The following is a 25422-nucleotide window of genomic DNA, read 5'->3' on the forward strand; positions in this document are numbered from 1 at the left end:
GTGGGGAGGAGGCATGGGCAGGGAGGGGGGATGCATGGGGCAGGACACCAGCAAGGAGGGGATACATGTAGGGAGGTGACAAGTGGGGTGAGACATGGGCAAGGAGGGAATATGTGTGGGACATGTGGGGTGGGATGTGGGGGGGATACACATGAGTAGGTGGGATGTGTGGGGTGGAATGCAGGGGGATACACGAGGAAGTGGGATGGATGGGATGCAGTGGGGGGGAACATGGGGAGGTGAGACAGGCTGAGTGGGATGCAGGCAGGGGAGATACCTGAGGAAGTGGGATGCAGGGGGCGATACACATGGTGGGGTGGGATAGGCTGCAGGCAGGGAAACGCATGGGGAGGTGGGGTGGGATGCAGGGGGGATACACATCAGGAGGTGGGATGGGTAGGGTGGGATGCAGGCAGGGAAAAGTATGAGGAAGTGGGACAGGTCGGGTGAGATGCAGATGGGAGGATACATGTGGGGCAGGACCCAGACACAGAGGGGAACCCCTGCAAATTTCAATATCTGTTTGGATGGCTGTGAAGGGGCCCCTGCAAGCAAGTGGGATGGGATGGGGTGAGAGGGGGGTCTCCAGGGAGGGCAAGGCAGGGCTCCTCACACATAGTTCTTAAGGGCATAGCTCCCCAGGCTGGAGTGTTTCACCGCTTTGTACTTCATGGGGTACGGCGCATCTTGGCTGGGGGGGCAGGAGCAGCACAGGGTGGCCCCCCCAAACACCAAGAGGGCACTTGAGGCCCAGCCCACATAGAGGGAAGCCCCCAGCTCCCTCTTTAAAGCCTCTGGAACCATGGGGTTATAGAAGTTGCTGATGATGGTGTTGGCTGACCAGGAAACAGGGATGAGCAGCCCAATCCCGGCCAGAATGAAGACAGCCCCAGCGGTGATGGAGATCTTGGCCTTGGCTCCCTTGTCATCGACGCACCTGGTGCACTCGGCCCCAAAGATGGCAATAAGGAGGGCAAGGAAGGACACCACAATGGAGACCACAACGAGGGCTCGGGCTGCCTGGAGGTCTGAGGAGAGGTCCAGCAGCGAGTCGTAGACCTTGCACTGCATTTGGCCTGTGCTCTCGTACACACAGTTCATCCACAGCCCCTCCCAGAACACCTGGGCCACGATGATGTTGGAGCCAATGAATGCCGTCACCTTCCACATGGGCAGCGCACAGGTCAGGATGGTGCCCAGCCAGCCCAGCACCGACAGGGCCAGGCCCCCCATCTGCACAGCCATCACCGTCATGGCTTACAGTAAGTCACGCTCTCACCTTTGGAGATAGTGGGAAGAGTGGATTAGAGATGCTGCACTGCACGCACACACACACTCCAAACCGAATGCCGGTAATTTGTAGGAGGTGACACCAGGGGCTGCAACAGCACGGGGAGCTGGAGCAAGGCCCCAGATTAGCTGGTCAGACTCAGAAGACTTGGCTCTGCCACAGTCTCCCTGGGTCACCTTGGGCAAGTCACTCTGACCTTGCTGTGCCTCAGTTTCCCATCGCTACGATGTGAGAAGAAGTGGCACTTGGGGCCTTATGTTGCATTGCACCACAGACCAAGTTCTAGGAGACAGAGCTGGCTTCCCATAGGCACAGCAGCCGTGATACCCATGGTTACGTTCGCCCAACCCTGTCCATTATACCCCCCGATGGCAAACTTTACCTGTTCAGGCTGAGCTTTTTCGGTGACTATTCTTCATGAAGGTGGATTGTGTGTGTGCATGTATACATGCATGTACATGTGCATATGTACATATATATTTGTGCACATATATGTACATATGTGTATGTGTGCTCGTGATTTTCTGAATATTCCAGCTCCCCAGGCCATACTCACCAGCCTCAGTGAGTGGCCCACACTAACCAGACTCTGCCCCCAATTCCAATACCTCTTAGCCTAGGGGGAGGTGCACTAGGCTGAGAGTCAGGAGTTCAAGACAGAACAAGGAGCAATGGTCTCAAGTTGTGGTGGAGGTTTAGGTTGGATATTAGGAAAAATGTTTTCACTAAGATGGTGGTGAAGCATTGGAATGGGTTACCTATGGAGGTGGTGGAATATCCTCCCTTTTTTATGGTCAGGCTTAACAAAGCCTTGGCTGGGATGATTTTAGGGTGACCTGATGTCCCAATTTCATAGGGATAGTTCTGATATTTGGAGCTTTTTTTTCATATGGGCTCCTATTACCACCCCGTCCCAATTTTTCACACTTCCTATCTGGTCACTCTAAATGATTTAGTTGGGAATTGGTCCTGTTTTGAGCAGGGGGTTGGCCTAGATGACCTCCTGAGGTCCCTTCCAACCCTGATACTCTATGATTCTAAGTCTTGCCTCGTTTGCTGACTGGTGGTGATACTTCTGTGACCTGCACTCCCTTATTCCTAAGACTCCTGGGATAGAACACAAGTCCCTAGTAGGGCAGACTCAAGTCTCATCCACTTAGCCACATTATCTCTCAGAAGTAATGTGCCAGGTCCATGTGCTTGGTTATTGCTCTCTAACCACTAGACAACATTCCTCTCCCAGAGCCAAGAACAAAATCCATGCACTGCACACCTTCCAATTTCTGCAACAAATGAGGTTCTACATGTAAGCAGAGTCAGGATGAGCTTTACACTGACATCTGGTGGTGAATTATGGTGAGTGTGGAAAAGAATTTCAGGGGCTGATCTTGTTTGTATAGGCACACCCACCCCGCCTAGCATAGCCCACAGCAACCTAAAATGGTCACTTTGACAGCTGTGGGATCCCCAATTTCTCTGTTATTGGGGCAGGAGGAATAAAGTGTTGTTACTCTGATTATGTGAATGAGGGACTATGAAACTGTTTTATGATAGAGGGTCTCACCATCAACTAAGTAGCACTTGCTAGACATGGGTTCCAAAACCCAGTGACTTGAGAGAGGTTGGAGATAGGTTTGTCACCTGATGGTATGGGCCCCCTTTGAGGGCCTGGCACATCAATTACACTCCCCCCCCCCCCTTCCTCCACTGTTGAATAGCAGAGCTAATTTTGATTCCATTAGGAGTCTAGCTAGAGGCTGCTGAGCTGAATTCACTTTGGGCTGATGGTGCACCAGCAGTGGGGCTCCCCTACTACAAGCTGAAATCACTAAGAGAGCTAAAACTACTGAGCTGAGATCACTGAGTGCTATTAACTGGTGGGGGAGCTTGAAGATATATTGCTAAGTGGCTGACAGAGCAGCTTGCAGGATGGTTGGAGCGGTGAGCAGAGTGGAGCTGAGCAGTTTGTGGGGACAGCTTGAGTGGTTCATGGGATGGCTGGACGAGCGGAGCAGCGTGTGGGATGGTTGGAGCGGCCCACAGAACAGTGAGTGGAGCAGAGCAGAGCAGTTTGCGGGGACAGCTGGAGGAATGGAGTGGAGCGGCTGAAGGAACAGAGCCACTTGTGGTGAAGGCTGCAGCAGGCCTCCATGGAGAGGTGGGGCAGTCGGCCTCGGACCACATAAGGTGCCCCTTAACTCCCTGTGTGCCTTCCCCTCCAATTCCATCCAGGCTGGGGGGGTAAAACTCTGCAGATGAACTTTTGAACTCTGGGGTGGCACCGACCAGGGACAGAGACTTTTGGGTTGTTGGACTTTGGGGTGATTGGACTTAAGACCCTGAGGGGAAAAGGACACTGCCAAACTTACTTGGTGGGTCTTTTGCTCATGGTTTATGAATTCTGGTTGTGGTGTTTCCCCAACGTGATGCCGTGTTGTTTCCCTCCTTTATTAAAAGGGTTTTGCTACACTCAGACTCCGTACTTGCGAGAGGAGAAGTATTGCCTCCTAGAGGCGCCCGGGGGGCGGGGTGGTGGTATGTAATTGTCCCAGGTCACTGGGTGGGGGCTCGAGCCGGTTTTGCATTGTGTTATTGAAACGGAACCCCTGGCTACTGAACCTGGCCCTTGTTGCTGCCAACTCAGAGGGGCAGAAGGGTTACATACAGATAAGAGACTCCTTTACTGCACCACCCTGCTTCATCCCAGAGCACTCTCCATCCAGTGCAGTGAATGAGGTAGGGGTCCTCTGGAAAACTAGTATATAATCATATCATTAAAGATTGTATCGGCATGCATATGCCCAAGAGGGCCCGATTAAGGTTGCATGGACAACTTTAATTCTTGAAGTACCGTTGTAGCTGTGTTGGTCCCAGGACAAGGTGGCTGAAGTAATATCTTTTATTAGACCAACTTCTAAATCAGACCAAATAGTTAAAGTTTGACAAAGTTATAAGCAACTGAAAATACGGTTTTATATCAGAAAGAGTTAGGAGACCCTAGTGCTAGACATCACTTAACTGTTCTGAAAGTAATTCCGGGATTCTAACATATTCTCCTAGTTACGTGCTTCCTGCAGGGTTTGGACTAGTTTCAGCAAAGCGCTGGCCAGCTGAAGCATTCTCACTGCTGTAATAAAGAAGGGATACCAGCTCTGAGTGGCTTGTAGAAGGCTGATCTTTTGGTCGGGGTGCCTGTTGAGCTGTAGCTTGTCCTGCTGTGGTTGGCTGGTCATGTGTCAGGCTGGAAGGTGTCATTAACCACAGCAATGCAGAGGGTTGTTTTGCAGGGACTGTTGAATGCTCAGCAATTGCTGGTAACTAAGAAGCTACTCGCTGGCTGGCTAAGTGTGGTTCTCATTACAGAATGAAATGAAGTAAACACACCAGCATATGAATCCATGAGTGTTTGGTTACTAGACACAGCTGTGGATCACTAGGTAGTGTCACAAAGCCCTGAAGAGTGGACATGCCCTGTTACTGCTCCAAAGGAACAACCCTGCTATTTGTGTCATTTGTTCCATTGTCTTTGGTTTTAGTCTCACTTCCCTGCTCTCCATTCCTCTCTCCTCCATTTTCCTCGGGCTCCTTCCTCTTCTCTCTCTCTGGAGTGGGCTCCGGGGCAACAGATTCTTCCTAAAAGTGGGGGGGCCACATAGCCATGTCTCCTCCGTGGCCCCACCCCTGTTCCTCCTCTTCCCCCGAGGCCCTGCCTCCTGGCCAAGCCAGAAGCCAGAGCTGGGCTGGGGAGTCTGGGCCCATCCACCTGCCCGGGGTGGTGGGGCCTGAGAGCAGCCCCTACCCGTGTCCCTACCCTGCAGCGTGTAGGGTCCATGGCTCCCCACAGCTGCCCGCATAGATGTTACCCCGACCTGGCTCTGCTTTCTGGCCTGGCTGGGGGGCAGGGCCTTGAGGGCTGAAGAGCCATAGCCAGGCCACGGACCCTCCATCTGCCCTGCACAGGGAGCCTGGGAGGTGGGGACATGGGCTGGGGCTGCTCTTGGGCCCCTCCCCCACCCTGGGTAGGTGGAGAGTCTTCAGCTCCCCACAGCTGCCCAGGCTCCCCGGGCTGCTCTTACCTGGGCCGGGCTCCAGCTTCCGGCCTGGCAGGAGGCTCTGGGCCCGTAGTGAAAAGTGGGAGGGCCATGGCCTGTTGGCCCCCTTCTCGCCGTTTGGTGCCCCTGGGTGGGCTCCCATCCCCCTGACCTTGCAGAAGTCCCTGCTAATCATGGGAACCCATCAGAGCCCCTCCTTTGTAACAGGAGCCCGTGGAGTCACTGGAAACTGACATGTTACAAGTGTCATCTGTTCATCACCCTGATCCATATCAGATGCTGGGGTCATCTCTTCCCAGAGCTGCTGTGGGTGTGTCATGACCTTCTCACTCTGGGTCAGGATGGAACAAAAGGTGTTAGCATTAAGGACAAAAGATGGAGTTGGTTCTGGGGCCAGTTTTGTTTAACATCTTTATTAATGAGCTGGATGATGGGATGGACTGCACCCTCAGCAAGTTTGCAGATGACACCAAGCTGTGGGGAGAGGTAGATACACTGGAGGGTAGGGATAGGGTCTATAGTGACCTAAACAAATTGGAGGATTGGGCCAAAAGAAATCTGATGAGGTTCAGCAAGGACTAGTGCAGAGCCCTGCACTTAGGATGGAAGAATCCCATGCACCGTAACAGAGTGAGGACTGACTGGCTAAGTTCTGCAGAAAAGGACCTGGGGATTACAGTGGATGAGAAGCTGGATATGAGTCAGCAGTGTGCCCTTGTTGCCAAGAAGGCCAACGGCATATTGGGCTGCATTAGTAGGAGCACTACCAGCAGATCGAGGGAAGTGATTATTCCCCTCTATTCGGCACTGGTGAGGCCACATCTGGAGTACTGCATCCAGTTTTGGGGCCCCCACTACAGAAAGGATGTGGAAAAATTGGAGAGAGTCCAGTAGAGGCAATGAAAATGATCAGGGAGCTGGGGCACATGACTTCTGAGAAGAGGCTGAGGGAACTGGGCTTATTTAGTCTGTGGAAGAGCAGAGTGAGGAGGGGATTTGATAGCAGCCTTCAGCTACCTGAAGTGGGGTTCCAAAGAGAATGGATCTAAACTGTTCTCAGTGGTGGCAGATGACAGAACAAGGAGCAATGATCTCAAGTTGCAGTGGGGGAGGTTTAGGTTGGATATTAGGAAAAACTATTTCACTAGGAGAGTGGTGAAGCATTGGAATGGGTTACCTAGGGAGGTGATGGAATCTCCATCCTTAGAGGTTTTTAAGACCCAGCTTGACACAGCCCTGGCTGGGATGATTTAGTCGGGGATTGGTCCTGCTTTGAGCAGGGGGTTGGACTAAATGACCTCCTGAGGTCTCGTCCAACCCTGATATTCTATAATTCTATACAGGAGGTTTATTTAAGTATATTAGGAACAAGAAGAATCCTGACAATGGCATTGGTCCATTGCTACAGGGAAATAGTAGAATGATCAAAAATTACAGGGCAGCCCAGAGGATTCAGGGAGTCTGGGGCAGTGCAATTTTGGGGGCCCCTTCCATAAAGAAAAGTTACAATACTATAGCGTACAATATTCTTGTGGGGGCCTCTGCAGGACCCAGGGTCTGGGGCAAATTGCCCCACTTGCCACCCCTCCCCCCATCCCCTCTGGGCGGCCCTGAAAAATTATGCCATAAAGACAGAAGTGTTCAATAAATATATCTATTCTGTATCTGGGAAGAAAACTGATGATGTAGTCATATCACATGATATCACTCTTTCAATTTCACTAGTATCTTAGGAGGATTTTAAATAGAAGCCACTAAAGTTGAACATTTTTAAATCAACAGGTCCAGATAACTTGCATCCAAGAGTTTCGAAAGAGCTGGCTGAGGAACCTGCTTGACCACTAATGTTGATTTTCAATAAGTCTTAGAACACTGGGTAAGTTCCAGAAAACTGGAAGAAGGCTAACGTTGTACTAATATTTAAAAAGGGTAAATGATGACCTGGGTATAGCCTATTAGGCTTACATCCATCCCAGGCAAGATAATGGAGCAGGCGATATGGGATTTGATTAGAGTCATGTAAAAGAGAGTAATGAAATTAATGCCAATTAACATGGGTTTATGGCAGTAGCTCTCAACATTTCCAGACTACTGTACCCCTTGCAGAAGTCCGATTTGTTTTGCGTACCCCAAATTTCACCTCACTTAAAAACGACTTGCTTCCTAGATCAGACATAAAAATACAAAAGTGTCACAGCACACTAAGACCGAAAAATTGCATACCCTACTCATTTTTACCATAGAGTTATAAGATAAATCAATTGGAATATCAATATTGTACTTACATTTCAGCGTCTAGCATATAGAGCAGGATAAAGAAGTCAGAGACTGTATGAAATTTTAGTTTGTACCAACTTTGCTAGTGCTTTTTGCGTAGCCTGTTGTAAAACTAGGCAAATACCTAGATGAGTTGATGGACCCCCAGAAGACCTCTGTGTATCCCCAGGTTTATGGAAAATAGATCCTGTCACACTAACTAAATATCTTCTTTGATGAGATTACAAGTTTAGATGATGACGGTAATAATTTGATATAATAGAGTTAGACGTCTGAAAGGCATTTGACTTGGTACCGCATGACATTTTCATTAAAAAACTACAAAGATGCAAAACGAAAATGGCACACATGAAATTAATTAACAGCTGACTAACTAATGAGTCTCAAAGTGTAATTGTAAATGGGGAATCATCGTTGAACCGTGTGTTTCTAGTGGAATCCTGCAGGGATCTTTCTTGGCCCTAGGCTATTTAACATCTTTATTAACGACCTCAAAGAAAACATAAAGTCATCGTGGATAAAGTTTGCAGATGACACAATGATGGAGGGCATGGTAAATAATGAAGAGGACAGGTTTCTGACACAGAGCGATCTGGAACACATGGTAAGCTTGGCCCAAGCCAACAATGTGCATTTTAATACGGCTAAATGTAAATGGATACATCTAGGGACAAGGAATGTCATTCACACTTACATCACGGGAGAGCTCCTGCTGGAGCCCCAGGCCCTTTAAATTGCCCCCTGCGGAAGCCGGGCTGACCCGGTACCGCGTACCGGCTTACTTTCACCTGTGTATACAGGAGGCCAGACTAGATGATCACAATGATCCCACCTGGCCTTGAAATCTATTAATCAATGAACCTGCCTCGCTCAGATGGGAAGGGAACTTGGGAGAGAACTGGAGGAGGCAGCTGCAGCAAGTGGAATTACAGAGAAGCCAGAGAGGGTGAAATCCTTCTCCCTGCTGCATGTGGCAGGTGCAGAGGTGCTGGAGATCTACAGTAAGCCCCAGTGGGAGTGTGAGAGGACTGCAAACCCCTCAACAAAGCCATTCAGCAGTGCCCAGTATACTGTGACCCGGGCCAGAACGTCACTCAGGAAAGGCACAGTCTCTTCACTAGAGGCTGGCCGCCACGTGAACCCCTGGAGCACATCACAGATGCACGAGTGTTGCCATCTCTTGTGATTTTATGGTGAGTCTTGTGATGTTTGATTTGTTACTGAAGCACCAGATCCTGGAGTCCTGTGATTATGGGAGAATTTCAGCTTTCATTTTTTAAAAAGTGATTTTCTAGTCCCCTGGTTGCAGAGAAAAGCTGGAAAACGGGCTCCCCCAAGTCCAGCAGGTAAACAGAAACCCCAACTTACAATTTTGTAATACTTTCTTGATTTGGGGGGCCTGGCTTTGTTATTTTGGTGCTCAGGGGGCTGGCAAATCGGCAGAGCTATGTAATAAAGCTAAATCTTGTGAAATGAAATGATTAACAGATGGACTAATCAGTGGCCATATTATTTGAGGTATAACTGATAACAAGGTGACCGGGATATAACCTTTGTAGCCCTGACCATGGCAGGTGGCTGGGGCCAGGAAATAAAGATCATACTCCAGCGTGTGGCACCCTTATCCCCTCCTAAGCCAGGGGTCAGCGAGCCCTGAGGGCGCGACATGGGGACAGCACCAGTGAGGAGACAACCTTGCTGCCCCCACAGCCAGCAGCGAATGAGGAAGCAGCTCTCCTTAGGGCCATGCGTCCCCCTGACACAACCTCCCTCAGCTCGTCACTCACCTAGACCCGGGGTGAGGTGGAAGGCCTGTCAGTAGAGGTGTCGGGGCCACAATGGACCTGAGGACGGAGCTGGCATAACAGACCTCACTGCAACTAGGTGCTATGATTCCCAGCCTGGGCAGACAGACTTGCACTAGCTCCTCGTGCATGGGCGGCGACTCAGGCCAGTGCCCAGAGCTCAGACCCAGGGCTCAGGCCAGCTTGGACCAGTGGCTAGCTGGAGCTGCTGCCAGCGCTGCAAAGACCGCACCATTCTTTTTAATTCACTAGCTCGAGCTAGTGGTGTGGGGTAGGAGCTTCACTCCCATCTGCAATGCAGACGTACTCTCAGAGCACTGAGACCTCAAGGGTGGCCCCAGCCTGACCTTTGCCACCCCCAAGGGGACGACTCTTCATTTCCCCAGTAGCCTGCCTGCTGCCTCAACCAGCAAGCCCTGTACCCCAGTTTTCTTTAGCAGAGTCCCACTGCCCATTCCAGACTCCTGCATTCCCAGGCCAAAAGGGTCACTGTGACAATCTAGCCTGACCTGCTATATAACACAGCCCAGAGACATGCCCCACAGTCATTCCCAGAGCAGAGCTTTGAGAAATACAGCCCGTCTTCACTGAAAAACGGGCAGTACTTTCGATTACACCTGGGGATTACAGTGGATGAGAAGCTGGATATGAGTCAGCAGTGTGCCCTTGTTGCCAAGAAGGCCAATGGCATATTGGGCTGTATTTGTGGGAGCATGGCCAGCAGATCAAGGGAAGTGATTATTCCCCTCTATTTGGCACTGGTGAGGCCACATCTGGAGTATTGTGTCCAGTTTTGCCCCCACCCCGCCCACTACAGAAGGGATGTGGACAAATTGGAGAGAGGCCAGTGGAGGACAATGAAAATGATCAGGGGGCTAGGGCACATGACTTACAAGGAGAGGCTGAGGGAACTGGGCTTGTTTAGTCTGCAGAAGAGAAGAGTGAGGGGGGATTTGATAGCAGCCTTCAGCTACCTGAAGCGGGGGTTCCAAAGAGGATGGAGCTCAGCTGTTCTCAGTGGGGGCAGATGACAGAACAAGGAGCAATGGTCTCAAGTTGCAGTGGGGGAGGTTTAGGTTGAATTTTAGGAAAAGTTATTTCAATATGAGAGTGGTGAAGCACTGGAATGGGTTCCCTAGGGAGGTGGTGGAATCTCCTTCCTTAGAGGTTTTTAAGGCCTGGCTTGACAAAGCCCTGGCTGGGATGATTTAGTTGGGGTTGGTCCTGCTTTGAGCAGGGCGTTGGACTAGATGACCTGCTGAGGTCTCTTCCAACCCTGATATTCTATGATTCTATGAATCCACCACAGTCTCTGATAAACTGCCCCAATCAGCAATCAGGCCCAGGCCCAGCAACTGGGGAGGTGGCAGAATGTGTGGGAAGAACAGGCTAGGAGTGGGGTGCGGCTCTGGAGAGGGGGTCATGGGGTGTGTGTGGAGCAAAGGCTGGGAGCTGGGTGGGGCTCTGGAAGAAGGGACCTGGGGTGTGTCAGGAGTACAGGCCGGGGGTGGGGCTCCAGAGGAGGGATGTGGAGTGTGTGGGGAGCACAGGCTGGGAGTTGGATGGGGCTCTGGAGGGGGGGATGTAGGGTATGTGGGGAGCACAGGCCAGGGCTGGGGCTCTGGATGGGGGGATGGGGGGTTTGTGGGAAGCACAAGCCATGGGTGGGGCTCTGGACGGGGGGATGTGGGATGTATGGGGAGCACTGGCCCGGGCAGGTAGTTCAAGATGAGTGTTGCTACTGTACCAGGCCTGCACCCCTGATGCTGGAACCCCCCGATCCATCCCCTGCCCCATGCCCCATAGCTGCCTATAGCATCTGTGAACGAGCTGCCTGCTGCAAGGCGTGGGCCACAGGCTCAGCCCACATTCGTTGGATGGGGAAACGAGACACAGCACAGCAGGGCTTGGAGCAGCTGCAGTTTAATGTAGAAAATCGCACTCATTTATTAACATTTCACATCGGCAGGAAGATCACAGCCTGGCCCCCAGTCTGTGGGAGGGGGCTCCCATGTCACTCTGGGGCACAACCCCCTTCAGCACTCTCCTGGCATCCCAGCGCCCCTGCTCGCACCGCCCATCCTCCTCCTGGCACTTCCAGCCCCAGCGCCAGCCACTCTGCTTGTCATCAGCGGAGCTCTGCCCCACGCTCCAGCTCTCGGGGGCAGCCTATGGGTCTCCACTGGGGAAGCAAATCAGCCACACCTATGGGGGGGCCCTTCCCAGAGGCAAGCTCTGGAGCTGCCTGGTCTAGTCTATATAATTGGGAGCCAACATCAGGCCACAGGATGTGCCCAATGCCTTGTTGGGTGCCTGCTGCAGTGGCTTTGCCCCTCCCCAGGGATGGCAGCCCATGTAGCCAGCTGACTAATCTGGACAGCCTCCAGGCTGTTCCTGTTGCAGTGGTCGGGGTGCAGCTGACCTGTTCCAGACTCAGCTGGAGCGAGACATGGGCGGCAGCCGGCTCCCAGAGAGGGTGTGTGCCACCAGAGGAAGCACCTTTCCTTTCTGCTCTTGCTCAACCTGCCTGGCTCTGCTCCCACCTCCCAAACCGGTTTGCCCAGCTGGGCCACTGACATCCAGTCGCCAGCACTGCCCCTCCTGCGGGTGCCGTTGACACAGAAATCACAGGTGCAGCTAAACAAATACAGGTCTGAGAATGGGTCAAAGCAGAAACACACAGCAGGGGTAGGCTGGTGGGAAACAGCTGCCTGCTCAGCAGCCCAGCCCCTCAGGATGGGCCATCTGAACCAAGCACTGTCTGACGGATACTAAGAGCAGGCCAGAGCCCTGTCTCCACTCGGGTGTTGGCCAGTATGGTTCTATAGGTACAGTCACAGGGGCAAACCTCCCAAGGGAGCTGCAGCTTGTCCAGCAAGAGTGCTGCAGCCAATACAGCTTAGCGTGGCTCCCTGAGAGAAATAAGCTATGCCAGCAAAGGACTTTTTTGCTGGTATTCCTGCGCCTACTCTGCTGCTTTCGTCAACACAGAAATGTGGTACAAATCACACCCCTACGTGACACTGCGCTACCAGCAGAAGTTTCTAGTGTAGACCTGACCAGAGTCACCAAGAGGAAGACAGATCCCTAGAGAGTGAGACAGAGACACGTACTGAATGACAACACTGCCAGTCAACAGACACACACAGAAACGCAGAGACACACCCAGAGACACAGACAGAAACGCAGCCACAGACACATGACGCACGCCCAGCCTGAGACACTGACAGACACGTGGACACACAAAGGGGCCGTTGCAGTTTCACTCTAATGAGATAGTCTCAGACTGAAAGCTCCTGCTTTGACCCCTGTGCAAGGGCCCGTCCGAAATGCCAGAACCTGCTGAAGACCCGAGTTCTGGTACTGGAAGGAGGCCTAGCGGCCCCCACCCTTCCCTCAGGGGCTGCAGGGAAGGAATGGCAACGCCTGGGCCTCGCTACGGCTTTCCTTCCTCACTGCTCCCAGGGAGGACCTGCCCTGCCCCAGCGTCATCTCTGTCCCCCTGAAGCATGGCACTGCCAGAGCAGTCAGGGACAGTTTCTATCTATTCTCCAGTTTAACTCGGATTAAAGAACCAGCTGAAATCTCAAGGGAAACAGAGAAGCAACTGCAACCTCTCTTACTACCCTCCCCCCTTCCCCCGCCCGTATCCCCCAGTGCACCCCTCCCCCATCTCCCCCTCCTGAGTGGGCACAGGTGATGCCAGAGCTGCAAGGGGGCTGGCTGACAACGCCGGAGCTAGCCGTGCCGTGGGGAGATCCCAGCAGAGCCCTGACTGGCAGCCAGGTCCAAGCCCGGGCTGGTTTCGCTCAGGTGACCTTGGGGAATCCAGGAGCTCTCTGTGCACTGGCACAAACAAGCTGCAGTGGCAGATTCTTAGCACTGGGGCCCGTGCAGCCACTCACCGGCTGCACCTATCAGCCAGAGATGTGCTAAAGGCATGTCTGAGCAGCCAGCCAGCCCTGGCACCGTGGGGCTTCTGCTTTCAGGAGGCCGAGCCGCTCTGCCAAGGCCCCTGCCCATGGAAAGGCCACAGTCTTCTCCTCAGGGAAGCTCCTTGCCAGCTTCTGTCTGTGTTCAGCCATCAAGTCCTGGCCACGGGGGGAGAGCTGGGCTCAGGCAGAGGCACAAGGTACAAGCAGAGCAGTGGGCTGGATTTGGACAGGATGGCAGCTCCTTGATTGTCTTGCTGGAGTGGGAGGGGTGGCCCCTGGGGTGGTGGAGGCACGGAGCACGCGCGGTCCCTAGACGTAGTTGCTAGCCGGCACCGAGCGAGCAGCCGTGTACTTGGCAGAGTAGGGTTTCTCATTCTGGGGGGGGCAGCTGCAGCAGAGCAGGGCCCCCCCAATGAGCAGGAGGGCAGATGCAGCCCAGCCGATGTACAGAGAGGCCCCCAGCTCTCTCTTCTGCGCCTCAGTGACCATAGGGTTGTAGAAATCCCGGATGATGTTGTTGGCTGACCAGGAGACAGGGATGAGGATCATGATGCCAGCAATGATGAAGATGATCCCAGAGACAATCATGACTTTGGCTTTGGCAGAAGCGTCCTCCACGCAGTTGGTGCATTTCCCTCCAATGATGGCCAGGAGGAGGCCGAGCACGGCCAACACGATGGCAATCACCACCAGGGCACGCGCCGCCTGCAGGTCCTGGGGCAGCGCCAGCATGGAGTCGTAGACCTTGCACTGCATCTGGCCCGTGCTCTGCACCACGCAGTTCATCCACAGCCCCTCCCAGATGATCTGAGCCACCACAATGTTGTTCCCGATGAAGGCTGTCACCCTCCACATGGGGAGCCCACAGCACAGGATGGTGCCCAGCCAGCCAATGATAGAGAGGGCAATGCCCAGCACCTGCAGCCCCATCGAAGCCATCACTCCCTGCTCTCTGCCTCGCACAAGCCCAGACAGCGGAGGTGCAATGCTCCGCGGCTGGACCATTTGGAGAAGTTATATGCCTTTGCAGTGGGTGGAGTTTCATCCCCCTTGCTCCATCCACTTTGCACAGACAAAATGTGTAAAACCAGTTCCCCAGGATTCCTGGGCTCTGCATTCTCGCCACAGCAGTGGTGCTCCAAGACAGATTAGAGAGGGACCAGCTCTCACGCCCTGCCATGGAGTCTGCTCCCAGGGGCACACAGCTAGGCGACCTTACACCTCCTTCCATTTGTCCTAAATTAGGATTTTACCCATCTTTGCTAAAGTTCCATCTGGAAAAAGCCCCCCAGGTAATGGAGGGAGGGGAAGCAGGCTCTGCAGGTGGAGGGGAGGAAGCTTGCAGAAAGGGTCTAAGTCAGTGGTTCTCAAACTTCAGTACTGATGACCCCTTTCACACAGCAATCCTCTGCGTGCATCCCCCATTATACATTAAAAACATTTTTTTTATATATTTAACACCATTATAAATGCTGGAGGCAAAGCGGGGTTTGGGGTAGAGGCTGACAGCTTGTGACCCTCCCATGCAATAAACTTGCGACCCCCTGAGGGATCCCAACCCCCAGTTTGAGAACCCCTGGTCTAAGTGCTGGAGCAGGAGTCTGGGCTCTGTTCCCACCTCTGCCACTGACCCACTGTATGATTTTGGCCATGTCATGCCTCAGTTTCTGCCCCCTGTACAATGGCGCTCCCGGGGGTCGCCGCTGTTACAGGGTTGCGCTCTCCACAGCTGTCACTGATTACCTTCTATGCCCCTCCCCACTGGGCAGCCCCTCTTTAGCACAGCCCACTGTGGTGCGTACTGCTGGGAGCCTGTCACCTGGTCCCGCCCAGTCCCAGCAGGCAGAGCACAAGCTGCTGCCCTCGTTTTACCCAGGCTGGTTGTTGACAGCATCCAGATATGAATCAGGCCTCAGGGATGTGATGTCCCCAGTGTGTCTGGCCCTGCCAATCACTGAGAGCCCCAAACCGGTCTGAGCTGCTGGCTGCTGCAGGATTGCCAGAGAGGAAGGGCTGGGCAGATCCCTGTGAACAAGCACTGCACACAAGAGCTTTCTGTGGACTGTCATCACACAGCATCCCTCCCTCCCTCCCTCCCTCCTCTCCAGCACAGCAGTGTCACACAGGTGCCTGCAGCCATCACACCGCCCTGCTGTCCCAATCACTGACTCAGCCCAGAATGCTGCTGGGAGGCCACTTCTCAGCATCCCTGCCCAGAGAGAGGCTGGGGGAGGAACAGAGAGACTGGGGCAGGGAGTGTGCAGACCAGCCTTTTGCCCTGGGGCGGCTGGGGCTGATAGCTGGGCTGTAGCAATCTCTTGGGTCTGCACGCAGCTAGCACCACCCATGGGCCTGGTACACCTGGCTGAGAAACCCTTGCTATCAGGGCAAAGGTGCAGGAGGTCATGGGCCTGGCCTAGGAGGGGTGTTGGGGAGCCCAAGACAGATCTACTTTCCCACCCCACCCCAGGTAACAATGGGTCCATGTCATGGGGTGCGCTCATTGGGAGCACAGCTAGTTACTGCTGACTCACGGCCTTAGCTTGGGTGGGGACACAAACGGGATCTTATGTTGCTTCCGAAGGGAAATCCACTGCAGAAGAGACAGCTGGGCCCAAAGCTTCACAGCCCTGCAGAGCCACCAGCTGGCAATGGAGAAGTCACAGGTATTTGGGGGGATAGAAGACAATGGAGAAATGGTCTCTCTTGCCCGTAAATCTCTATCCATCCCCAGACAAACCCCTCTAGCTATCTAGGCATTTCTGCACACCCATCGCTGTGGTTTCGAGGCAGCCATGACCACTGCCCAGACCCAGAGAGTGAAAATGGGCAGTTCCTGGGAGAACGCAAGGAGCAGAGTCCTGAACCCTTGGTCCTTCCCAGAGACCAGCACGACACCAGCCCAGGCATGCAGCCAGTGGCCACTCGTGCCAAGTATCTGATCCAGAAATCAGAGCCTACCCACTGAGAAGAACCTCCCCCATGCCCCTGCATCTCACCATCCGGGAGGGACTGTCTAGGAATGGCAGAATAACAGGACCCAGTGCCCCCAGCTCCCTGAATTCAGCCTAGCGAGCAATGGGGATCACAGATGCTGCAGGAAAACAGCAGAGTATCCTTGTGAGGAATGGGGATCCTGCAGTGTGGGAGGAGACCCCAAGGAACAAACTGTGTGTTCCAGCTTCTCGTCAAGGCCCAAAGCTAGGGCAGTGTGACAGCATGGAGACCAGAGACTTATCTAGACAACCAAACGAAAGCCCAACAGTTAAATCACCTTGGTTATTGTCACCCCCACAGTGATCCTTCCACAGCCACAGTCCTCCTGATGCTCCCCTTACGTCACCACCTGGATACAGATGACTGATATGCATCTAGGGACTCAGGAGCAGCAGGCACAGACTATCAAGAGGAACTCTTATAAGCAGAGCAAAGGCATATCACCCTCTTTAGTAGCCAAGTGGAAAATTCAGAATAGTATAAGCCCAGAGAGCATGAGTTCTAGTCATCTACTGATGGCTGTTAATATTGCTGGACACTTCGCTACCCTTATTAAGGCATCGCACTGTGCCTTGGGGGCAACTATCACTTATGTGTTTAACAGATAAGGTACCTGAGAAAAGGTCACGTCAGGTACAGCTCAGAACAGAACCCAGGCCTTTAACACAACAGATGAAGGAAGCACATTCATTTTGCCACTCAGAAGGTCTATAGCAGTACAGCAGTTTCTGTAACCCACATTAATCCAGTCTGGCTCTGTGTCAACCCTAGTGATTAGATGACATAAAGAAGTTTATGAATGCAACTGCTTCCACGCTAAGACAGCTCAAGCAATAAAGGCTTCTGCTTGTACATACAGACAGTTAGGGGTCAGTCAACCAGATGACCCAGACAAAGGCAGTGCTGCAATTGACTATGTTGTCTGGGCCATGTACTGCCTGCTTGGTAATAACATGGGAGGACGCCATGCTTGTAAAACTAACCTCGCTCTTTCTTAAGAGAACTATTTAGAGAGCTGCTGCAACTGGCTCTCTAGCCATGTGCACGTGGACAAGTTCCATGCAGGCGGCTACACTCACTATAGCCAGGAGACCACTGTGGGCACCCACTGGCTCACATACATGCTAACAGCACAGTCCTCTAGCCCATCAGGTGCTCCTCTAAGTGAGGTGGAAGCTGGGTTGTAGAACTGAAAGTTAGATGTTCAAACTCTGGATATCCCATATAGTGCTGAAAAAATACGCACAAAGAAACCTGCAGACATTGTTGGATTAGCATAACACTTGTTTACTTAGAAGTGAATTTGGATGTTATCTTAATACACATTTTGCTGTTGCATTGTCAGTGTTTGTATTGTGGTTAATGGGATCTGCACTTTAAGAATAGGGTGGGGCATTTCACTGTAGAGTGTTTGAGAAGGACGGCAGCGTATCGGAGATTTTACCTGTTTGTCTGGAAAGGGGAGATGGGGCCTGTGTGAGCTCCAAAAAGGTCAGAACTTACTTTTCCTGAAAACAGTCTCATTCATGAAGATAAGTGCGCATGGGGGAACTGATGGCCTCAGGATACTGCTAATGAGTACAGAGCCTGAATCCTGCCCTGCTCAGCACTGTTAAACCTTGTTCCTATGTAATGGCTGTTTGGTGAGTCCTAGTTCCTGCCCCTAGACCACAAACTCACTATTTTATGCTAGAGGTGGGAGTCTCAAGGGGGACTCGAGTGCTTAACTGCCACTCTCCAGACAGGGGAGGGGTAGCTCAGTGGTTTGAGCATTGGCCTGCTAAACCCAGGGTTGTGAGCTCAGTCCTTGAGGGGACCATTTAGGGATCTGGGGCAAAATCAGCACTTAGTCCTGATAGTGAAGGCAGAGGGCTGGACTCAATGACCTTTCAAAGTCCCTTCCAGCTCTATGAGATAGGTATATCTCCATATTTTACTTTATTTATTTTACCTCTCTGTCAGGGAGTAAAACAGGTACTGACCCTGAACCCCAGCTCCTGGTCCCGAATCAGAAAAAAATGTGTGTTCCCAGTTAAAATAAAAGGTCTGAATTTGTAATATTGACAGACCTCACTGGTCCGGATCAAACCTGGAACCTCTGGAGCTTATTGCATGAGCCACTACCCCATGAGCTAAAAGCCACCTGGGCCTTAGCTAAGGCTGAAGCAGACTCATTAATCTCTCTCTCAGTGGCTCTAGAGAGAACAGAGCACCGCACCCAGGAGGTGTGTGGGTTACACGTTTTTTAGCTCCATATTTAAAAAAACTGTGATTTTATTTTCATTACAAAACAAGACAACAAAACAGGAGCAGCGGAAGCTTCTAAGAGCTACAAAATCTTGCAGCTAACAATAAAAAAGAAATTAATTCGTCGTTCTGTTCAACATGTAGCTCCTTTACCGGATCATTAAGTCAGCAGTTCAGGGGGTCTCTAGGAAGCATTTTGTCATAAGATGAATCTCTTTAATAATCCCCTCCCAAAACCTTCTAATTCTGGGACACACACAACCATCACGTGCACAAGTATGTCCCCCGCTTCCCCACAACCCCCCCAGCACAGTGCCTCTCTAGTAGCAAAAATAGGATGGATCTGACCTGCCGTCTTCACAGTTATGATTTTTGGACATAGTGATGGAAAAATGATGGAGCTTGTTAATAACGATGCTATAGACAGCCACACAGGCAAGAATCCTAACTCAGGCCTAAGCCTTTGAATGTGTCAAACAGCAGCCCCCCCAGGACCACTGGGATACGTTATTCTACGGTAAAATAGGCTAGGAACGAAGATGTAGTGGTGCCTAGCTCCTAGGTGCCCTGCCACCCAGCGGAATTTGCAGCCCCGAGCTAGGCACCCATAGTTGGACCCACAAGGGGAATTAGGGGCCCAACTGCCACTTTAGATGCCTAAACCCAATTTTTGGATCCTCAAAACCCTGGCTAAGAAGCTGCCTAACTCTTTAAGAATCTGAAAGCCCCAGGACCTAGATCCACAAATGCCAAATTCCTAAGTGCCTACGTGTCTGCCTCTAGACCCGTACACTGTTTGGACGTCTCTCTCCTGCCCAAGCCCCAGTGCGATCCATAGAGCAGGAGAAGAGGGGCGCATCTCCATACGTCGCATCCATGGAGCCCATCCCGCACCCATGCTCAGAGGCTGCCTACCGAATCGGGTCCCATCCAGACTGTGGCAGGTGCCTACCTTATAAGCTTTAGCCTCGTGGTTAGAGCCCTCACTTGGGATGTGAGAGAGTCAGGTTCAATCCCCACTCTGCTGGGGAGGGGGAAGGATTTGAACAGGGATCTCTCACCTCCCAAAAAAGTGCTGTAATCACTGGCCTACAGGGTGTTTTGATTGAAGGAAAAGGGCCCCTCAATCTCTTCTGTGGGAGCTGTTCCACTTTGGATAAATACAGTCACAGAGAGAGACTGAGCCTGTAGGCCAGGCAGCCTCTGTGGGAGGCCCAGGTCCAGTCCTCCTGCTCCACTGACTCTTCAATTATTTATCCAAACTGGAGCAGCTTCACCAGCAGACTAGCCCATAGCCCTGTGGTTAACACCCACTCCTGGGAGTCCTGTTCAAAGCCTTTCTTCTCTCTTGCAGAAGGGGACTTGAACCTGGGTCTCCCACATCCCAGCTGAGTGCTTTGGACACTGGGTGAAAAGTTACCAGGCAGGTGGCTCTTCCTCCAGCTCTTTCTTGAGGAAGATGCCGAACTCATTCTGACAAGGAATGACTGAGGGAACATCGACACCGCAATAAAAGCCCCACGGCATGACCGCAGCTGGCTTGGGCTCTGGGGCTATAAAACAGCAGTAGAGAGGTGCGGGCTCTGGCTGGAGACCAGGTTCTGAAGCCCTGGGGCGGGGGAAGGTCTTGGAGCCTAGGCTCCAGCCTGAGTCCAAATGTCTCCACTGCAATTTTTAGCTCTGCAACTCAAGCCCCATGACCCCAAGTCAGCTGAGACTTGATGCCATGGGTATTTTATTACAGCCTCGACATACCGTAGACACCTACGCTACCGGACTCCAGCAGAGGGGTTCCTGGCTGTAGATTGCAAGTAGAGATAGGCGCCTCCCTGCAGCCTGGAGTTTGGTACCAAACTCCAAGGGAGGGGCGGGGCTTTGGAAACATCCATCTCATCACCATCTCCCATTGGTTAACACTGGCAGCTCCCTGCCCAGGGTGCTGGCTTTGGTGACTCGCATTCTGAGGTGCCTCTTGCTCCCCGTGCCTTGTAGAGGGAGCCTAGGTGCCTAACCCAGGCTTTGTGGGTCACAGTAGTTTGTTCCTGTGATCTTCTAAATGCCGAAATGCTGAGTGTTGCAACGCTCCAGTCCTACTGGGGATCCGGGCCTGGTATCTAACTCCCAGCTGGGAATGCCGCTAGGCAGCAGGACACCTGACAGTCACACACGACAACACCTGTATGGATCTAGGCCCTGCTCAGTGTGAGAAGGGGAGCTGCAGGAAGCAGGCTAGCCCCTGGGGCTCCCCCCGCCCCAGCAGATGGGCTGCAAGGCCAGGCGAAGAGTGCCCAGGAGCAGGAGAGTCAGGCAAAGAAGCTGCTGGGCCTAAGTAAAGGTAGTTATTGGATCTGTGCTGAGCTGCTTTATTTGGGGGTTACTTGTCAGTGCAACCCATAAACGGTACTCTGAAGAAAGGGCCTGCACAGACCGTGGCGCACACACCAGCCATCTACAAGAAAGAGAACTATTTTTTAACAAAACTACATCTCACGAGGCATTGATTTTGCATTAAAGGAGCTGACGCAGCCCCATGTCATGCTGAAGCTGTATGACTGGCAGTTGCACCGAGAGTCTGTTGCATGTGGGGCTCCTACTAACCTTATTACCAAGGTTCAGGGACTAATCCAGGACTGGTACAGAGATGCATAGAGCTGTTTCGTGCTATTTCATTAATTGCTCTCTCCTGCTGGTGATGACCAAGCAAATGAGTCAAATGACTTGACACTGCTGCAGGGCAGAGCCATCCAGGAGTGTGAGGAGACTTTCCAGAAAGACTGACTTCAAAATGGACATGTCTGCAGAGAGCAAAGAGTGCTAATGGAAAGAGCATGCAATTGCATAGAATTGGCCAAAGGAGCTCACCACAGAGGGGCCCAGGGAAGGTAACTTGCGGAAGCAGGTTACTGAGTGGAGATGAGCCAGTGGGTATTCAGTGGATGGCCCGACATGTACTATACAAACTGATATGGCACAAAATATTTTGCACAAAGAACCTGGAATTATCCAGAGACAAAGTGGCAAGGAGCCATAAAGGAGAATGAGGAGAGGGAACAAAATTCATCTTCTGGTTTGACATTTCAAGCTTTCCCCAGAGGCAGGAATGAAAACAAAGTTTTGTTCAATATGTCACTACCTGAAGTTGAAACATCTGGACAAGACAGACAGTTAATGGGACTGTCGTCACCTGGCCAGCAAGTGTGCCCTCTCTGTTGGGTAACAACTAAGGATACTTTGGTGTCTAACTGCCCCACTAGGGGCTCAATCCAACATTTAGATGCCACTGGCATTCTCAAAACCTCCACTGACCTACTGCCTAACCTCACTGTCTGTTGATGGACATGGGCAAAGATGCCTAAATACTGATGCTACCCCACAGCTAACAAGCTGCTTTGAGCCCTTGCTCATGCTGACACATCAACTGGCTGCTCAGATGAAATATTCCCCACCCACCTCCACAGCAGAACTCAATCTGCTAGGTGTTCTCAGACCATGCCTACAGGATCAGGCCCAGCACAAAACTGCCAGGGGCAGGCAAACTGATCGTTCTTCAGGCTCACATGTGTGCACGCACTCCCAGGACAGCCAGTAGCCCAGCAGTTTAGGGCACACCCTGTTTAAATCCCTCCTCTTCCTGATTTGGAGCAAGGACTTGAACCTGACTCTGCCACATCCCAAGTGAGTGCACTGGGCTACAGAATCACTCACACACTCGCTCTGGGCCAATGAATATTTCAGTAGTTATAGGAAATGGAACAGCTTCAACAAGTCAGATTAACAGAGACACGTGCCAGAACAGTCAAGAGCCTGGCAGTTCGGGCACTTTCCTGGGAGAGCTGCATTCATGGCCTTGCTCAAAATCAGGCAAAGGAGGGACTGCCAGACTGGGAATCCTAATAAAAAATAGGCCTCTGGCCTGACAGGCCAGGATCAATGGGAGCATTCTAAGTACCTTTATGAATCTGAGAGCTAAGCCCTGCCCCTCTCCTCAGCGTTTCCTATTAGCCTTCTGAGGCAGCCCCCCCACTCTGCATGCTTCTGAGAACCCGTCTTACATACCTGGTTCTCCCCACACACTGTATCATGGACCCGTTAGCTTAAATCAGGGCTCAGAATCCCAGTAGGCAGCGGGATGCCTAAGGATTCCGTGTTGCAATGCCATAAGTTCCTTTCTGAATGTGGCCCCTCTGTCTTTTAAAGTCCTATCTGGGGAGACCTCTGCAAAATTCAGAAAAAGAGTAAGACTCCAACTGTCCTAATGCTTTGAGTGACTCACCTGAATGAATTCTGATCTAACTCAAGAACCAGTCATTGCAACAGTGAAGCTAAGCTGGAGAACCCACATTCATACCAGTTCCAACTGATAAGTAGCAGAACAACTTTTATTCATGTGACGACTTGGTCATGTTAGGCTAAATGCTTCTCAGAAAGTATGTACCTTTATTAAAACCCTCTGAATGACTCAAATGTATTTCACTAATGAGTTTAGTCTTAGTTATTTACAAGTCATGCTGATTCATTACGTCAGTTGAGAGTGCTAGGACAAGAGAAACTCACCACTCTAGCTCAGCCTAATAAGGATGTAATTGAAAGCTGGGCTTCATTACAGCAAAAGTTACTGCATCAAATCCTGAGTGTTTTAAAGATGTCAACCTAAAAATTACACAGCTTTCAAGAGAATTAGACAAAAAGAAGAAGACACTTTGAATTGGCTTATAAACTAAAGATTTTCCCACCATTGCTGTGAGTAATTCATCTTTTTATGAAGAAACAAACAAGAAAAATTACAAAAGAAAAAAAAACCAATAAAAATTATTTGACCACTATTTGAACCTTTGGTTAAAGTGGCATAAGAACCTGCAGCACTGGTGAAATTCCAGAGAAATTAGAACAGCTTCATAATTATGACATGCATATTACAGTTTGGGCTTAGCGTATGACAGTCTTGTGCATGTGTAAGTGGCAAAGTATGGCTCTGAGTCATGGGCAAGGTCATTCTGAACTGAAAACTAACATTCTTTGATAACGAAGTCATTTGTCTAAAATTCTGAATCCTGCTGTAAAATTGTTAGGTGGAATTGACAAGAGCAGTTCCATAATTCCACTGGGATATAATCTTGATGGGAAGTAAATATGGAGCTGTAATTAAGGATCCATAATTCTGTGCTGGAACCACAATCACTTGCACCAGACTAGTACAGAACTGCGACAAATGTTATCTTTGTAATAAAGTTATGGTAAGACCTTAACTGATTCATCGTCTCTTGATCATTGTAATTTTTCATGTTAAATTCCATGTTGACATTGTAAATATTATCAGCCAATCATCTGAATTTTGCTTTTTGTAATTTCTTATTAGCCACCACACCTTTTAAAGCAAATAATCCTCAAAGAGTTATATAAATTCTCCAGTTTGTACTTTAGCTAAGGAATACAGATCCAAAGAACAGTGAGAAATCTAGAGAAGGAACTGGCAAGTTAAAGCATGTCACCAATGTGCATTACATATGCCCGCGCTCTCTGTCTCTCAGTAGCAGAGAGGGCCACTGGCATGGTGTGCTCCAGCCGTATTGGCCTCTGGCACAGAGCACTGTGGTTGGCGTGGGCCCTTGGCCTGGAGCATGCTAGTGCCATGGGAACCCCTTTGGTACTGTCCTTCTGCATCTAGCAGTCAAAGGCCTGAGCCTCCCTTGCTTTGCAGCGTAGCCCTTGTGCAGGGTCCCCAGGAGAGTTCTGAACAGCAGGGAAAGTTTCCTTCCCAACGCCCCTCTCAGTACAGCAAACCTTCCCCTACAGAGGCAGTTCAAGGGGCCCTCTGGGGAAGCAGGCACTGGCCTCCTGCTGTTGCACAGCACAAATTGCAGGGCTCTGGGGAGGGGTCCCTGGCTCACGTACACACACCCTAGTGCAAGATGGCAGACAGGCAGTCTGTTGTTCTTTGCATCCTACCCCACCTGCTCTCCTCGCCAAGACAGGAGCTGCCATTGATGCCAAGAGCTGATTTACCTGCAGTTGAAGAAGGGCCCTCATGAGATACTCAACAACAGAGCATCTGTGTGTTCTGGATGGGAGAGGATCTAGCAGCCCAGCTCCTGAAACACAATCAGATAGGAAGTGTTTACAGCCCCTGCTCAGCGGCACGTTTTCCAATCCTTTAATAATTCTTGTGGCTCTTCCTGGACCCTTTCCAATGTAGCAGCATTCTTCTTGTACTGTGGGCACAAGAACTAGACACAGGATTCCAGCAGCGGTCGCACCACTGCCAGATACAGAGGTAAAATAACCTCTCGACTCCTAATCAAGATTCCCCTCCATTAGCCCTTTTGGCCACAGCATCACACTGCAAGCTCATGTTCAGCAGATTATCCACCACAACCCCCACATGCTTTTCAGAGTCGCTGCTCCCACAATACAGCCTGTCACGGAGGGTGGAGGAGTCAGGGCTCTGCACCCCCCACTTCCTGCAATTGACCATGACTCTCAGCCAGCCAGTAAAACAGAAGGTTTATTAGACGACAGGAACACAGTCCCAAGCAGGGCTTGTAGGTACAGACAACAGGACCCCTCAGTCAGGTCCATCTTGGGGGACACGTAGCTTAGATCCCAGCCCTGGGGCACTCCCCCCATTTTCCAAGCCAGCTCCAAACTGAACTCCCCCCCCAGCCCCTCCTCTGGCCTTTGTCTCTTTTTCAGGCAGGAGGTCGCTGATCTCTTTGTTCCTCAACACCTTCAGTTGCACTTTGCAGAGGAGGCCCAGGCCATCAGTTGCCAGGAGACAGAGTGTCGGCATTTTCTGTTAGACAGCATCACACTTGCCCTCT

At 51.4% G+C, this 25422-nt stretch overlaps 2 protein-coding genes across 2 annotated transcripts; both read right to left on the reverse strand.

The window, feature by feature from the left end:
* Positions 1-519: 519 nt before the first annotated feature.
* LOC116818749 (claudin-4-like) lies at positions 520-24688 on the reverse strand. Its single transcript, XM_032769953.2, has 2 exons — positions 24608-24688; positions 520-1279 (listed from the first exon to the last, which is right to left on the reverse strand). Exon 2 carries the CDS (start codon positions 1252-1254, stop codon positions 610-612), a length of 645 nt encoding a protein of 214 aa, XP_032625844.1. The 5' UTR covers positions 1255-1279; positions 24608-24688; the 3' UTR covers positions 520-609.
* On the reverse strand, positions 13111-14329 carry LOC116818750 (claudin-4). The gene has a single exon (XM_032769955.1). It carries the CDS (start codon positions 14297-14299, stop codon positions 13670-13672), a length of 630 nt encoding a protein of 209 aa, XP_032625846.1. The 5' UTR covers positions 14300-14329; the 3' UTR covers positions 13111-13669.
* Positions 24689-25422: the final 734 nt, after the last annotated feature.

The sequence above is a fragment of the Chelonoidis abingdonii genome, chromosome 20, assembly GCF_003597395.2.
Source record: "Chelonoidis abingdonii isolate Lonesome George chromosome 20, CheloAbing_2.0, whole genome shotgun sequence".
Classification (NCBI taxonomy): Eukaryota; Metazoa; Chordata; order Testudines; family Testudinidae; genus Chelonoidis; species Chelonoidis abingdonii.

Coding starts and splice junctions, on each gene's coding strand:
- LOC116818750 (XM_032769955.1), bottom strand. CDS start 14,299: ATGGCTTCGATGGGGCTGCAGGTGCTGGGCATTGCCCTCTCTATCATT.
- LOC116818749 (XM_032769953.2), bottom strand. CDS start 1,254: ATGACGGTGATGGCTGTGCAGATGGGGGGCCTGGCCCTGTCGGTGCTG.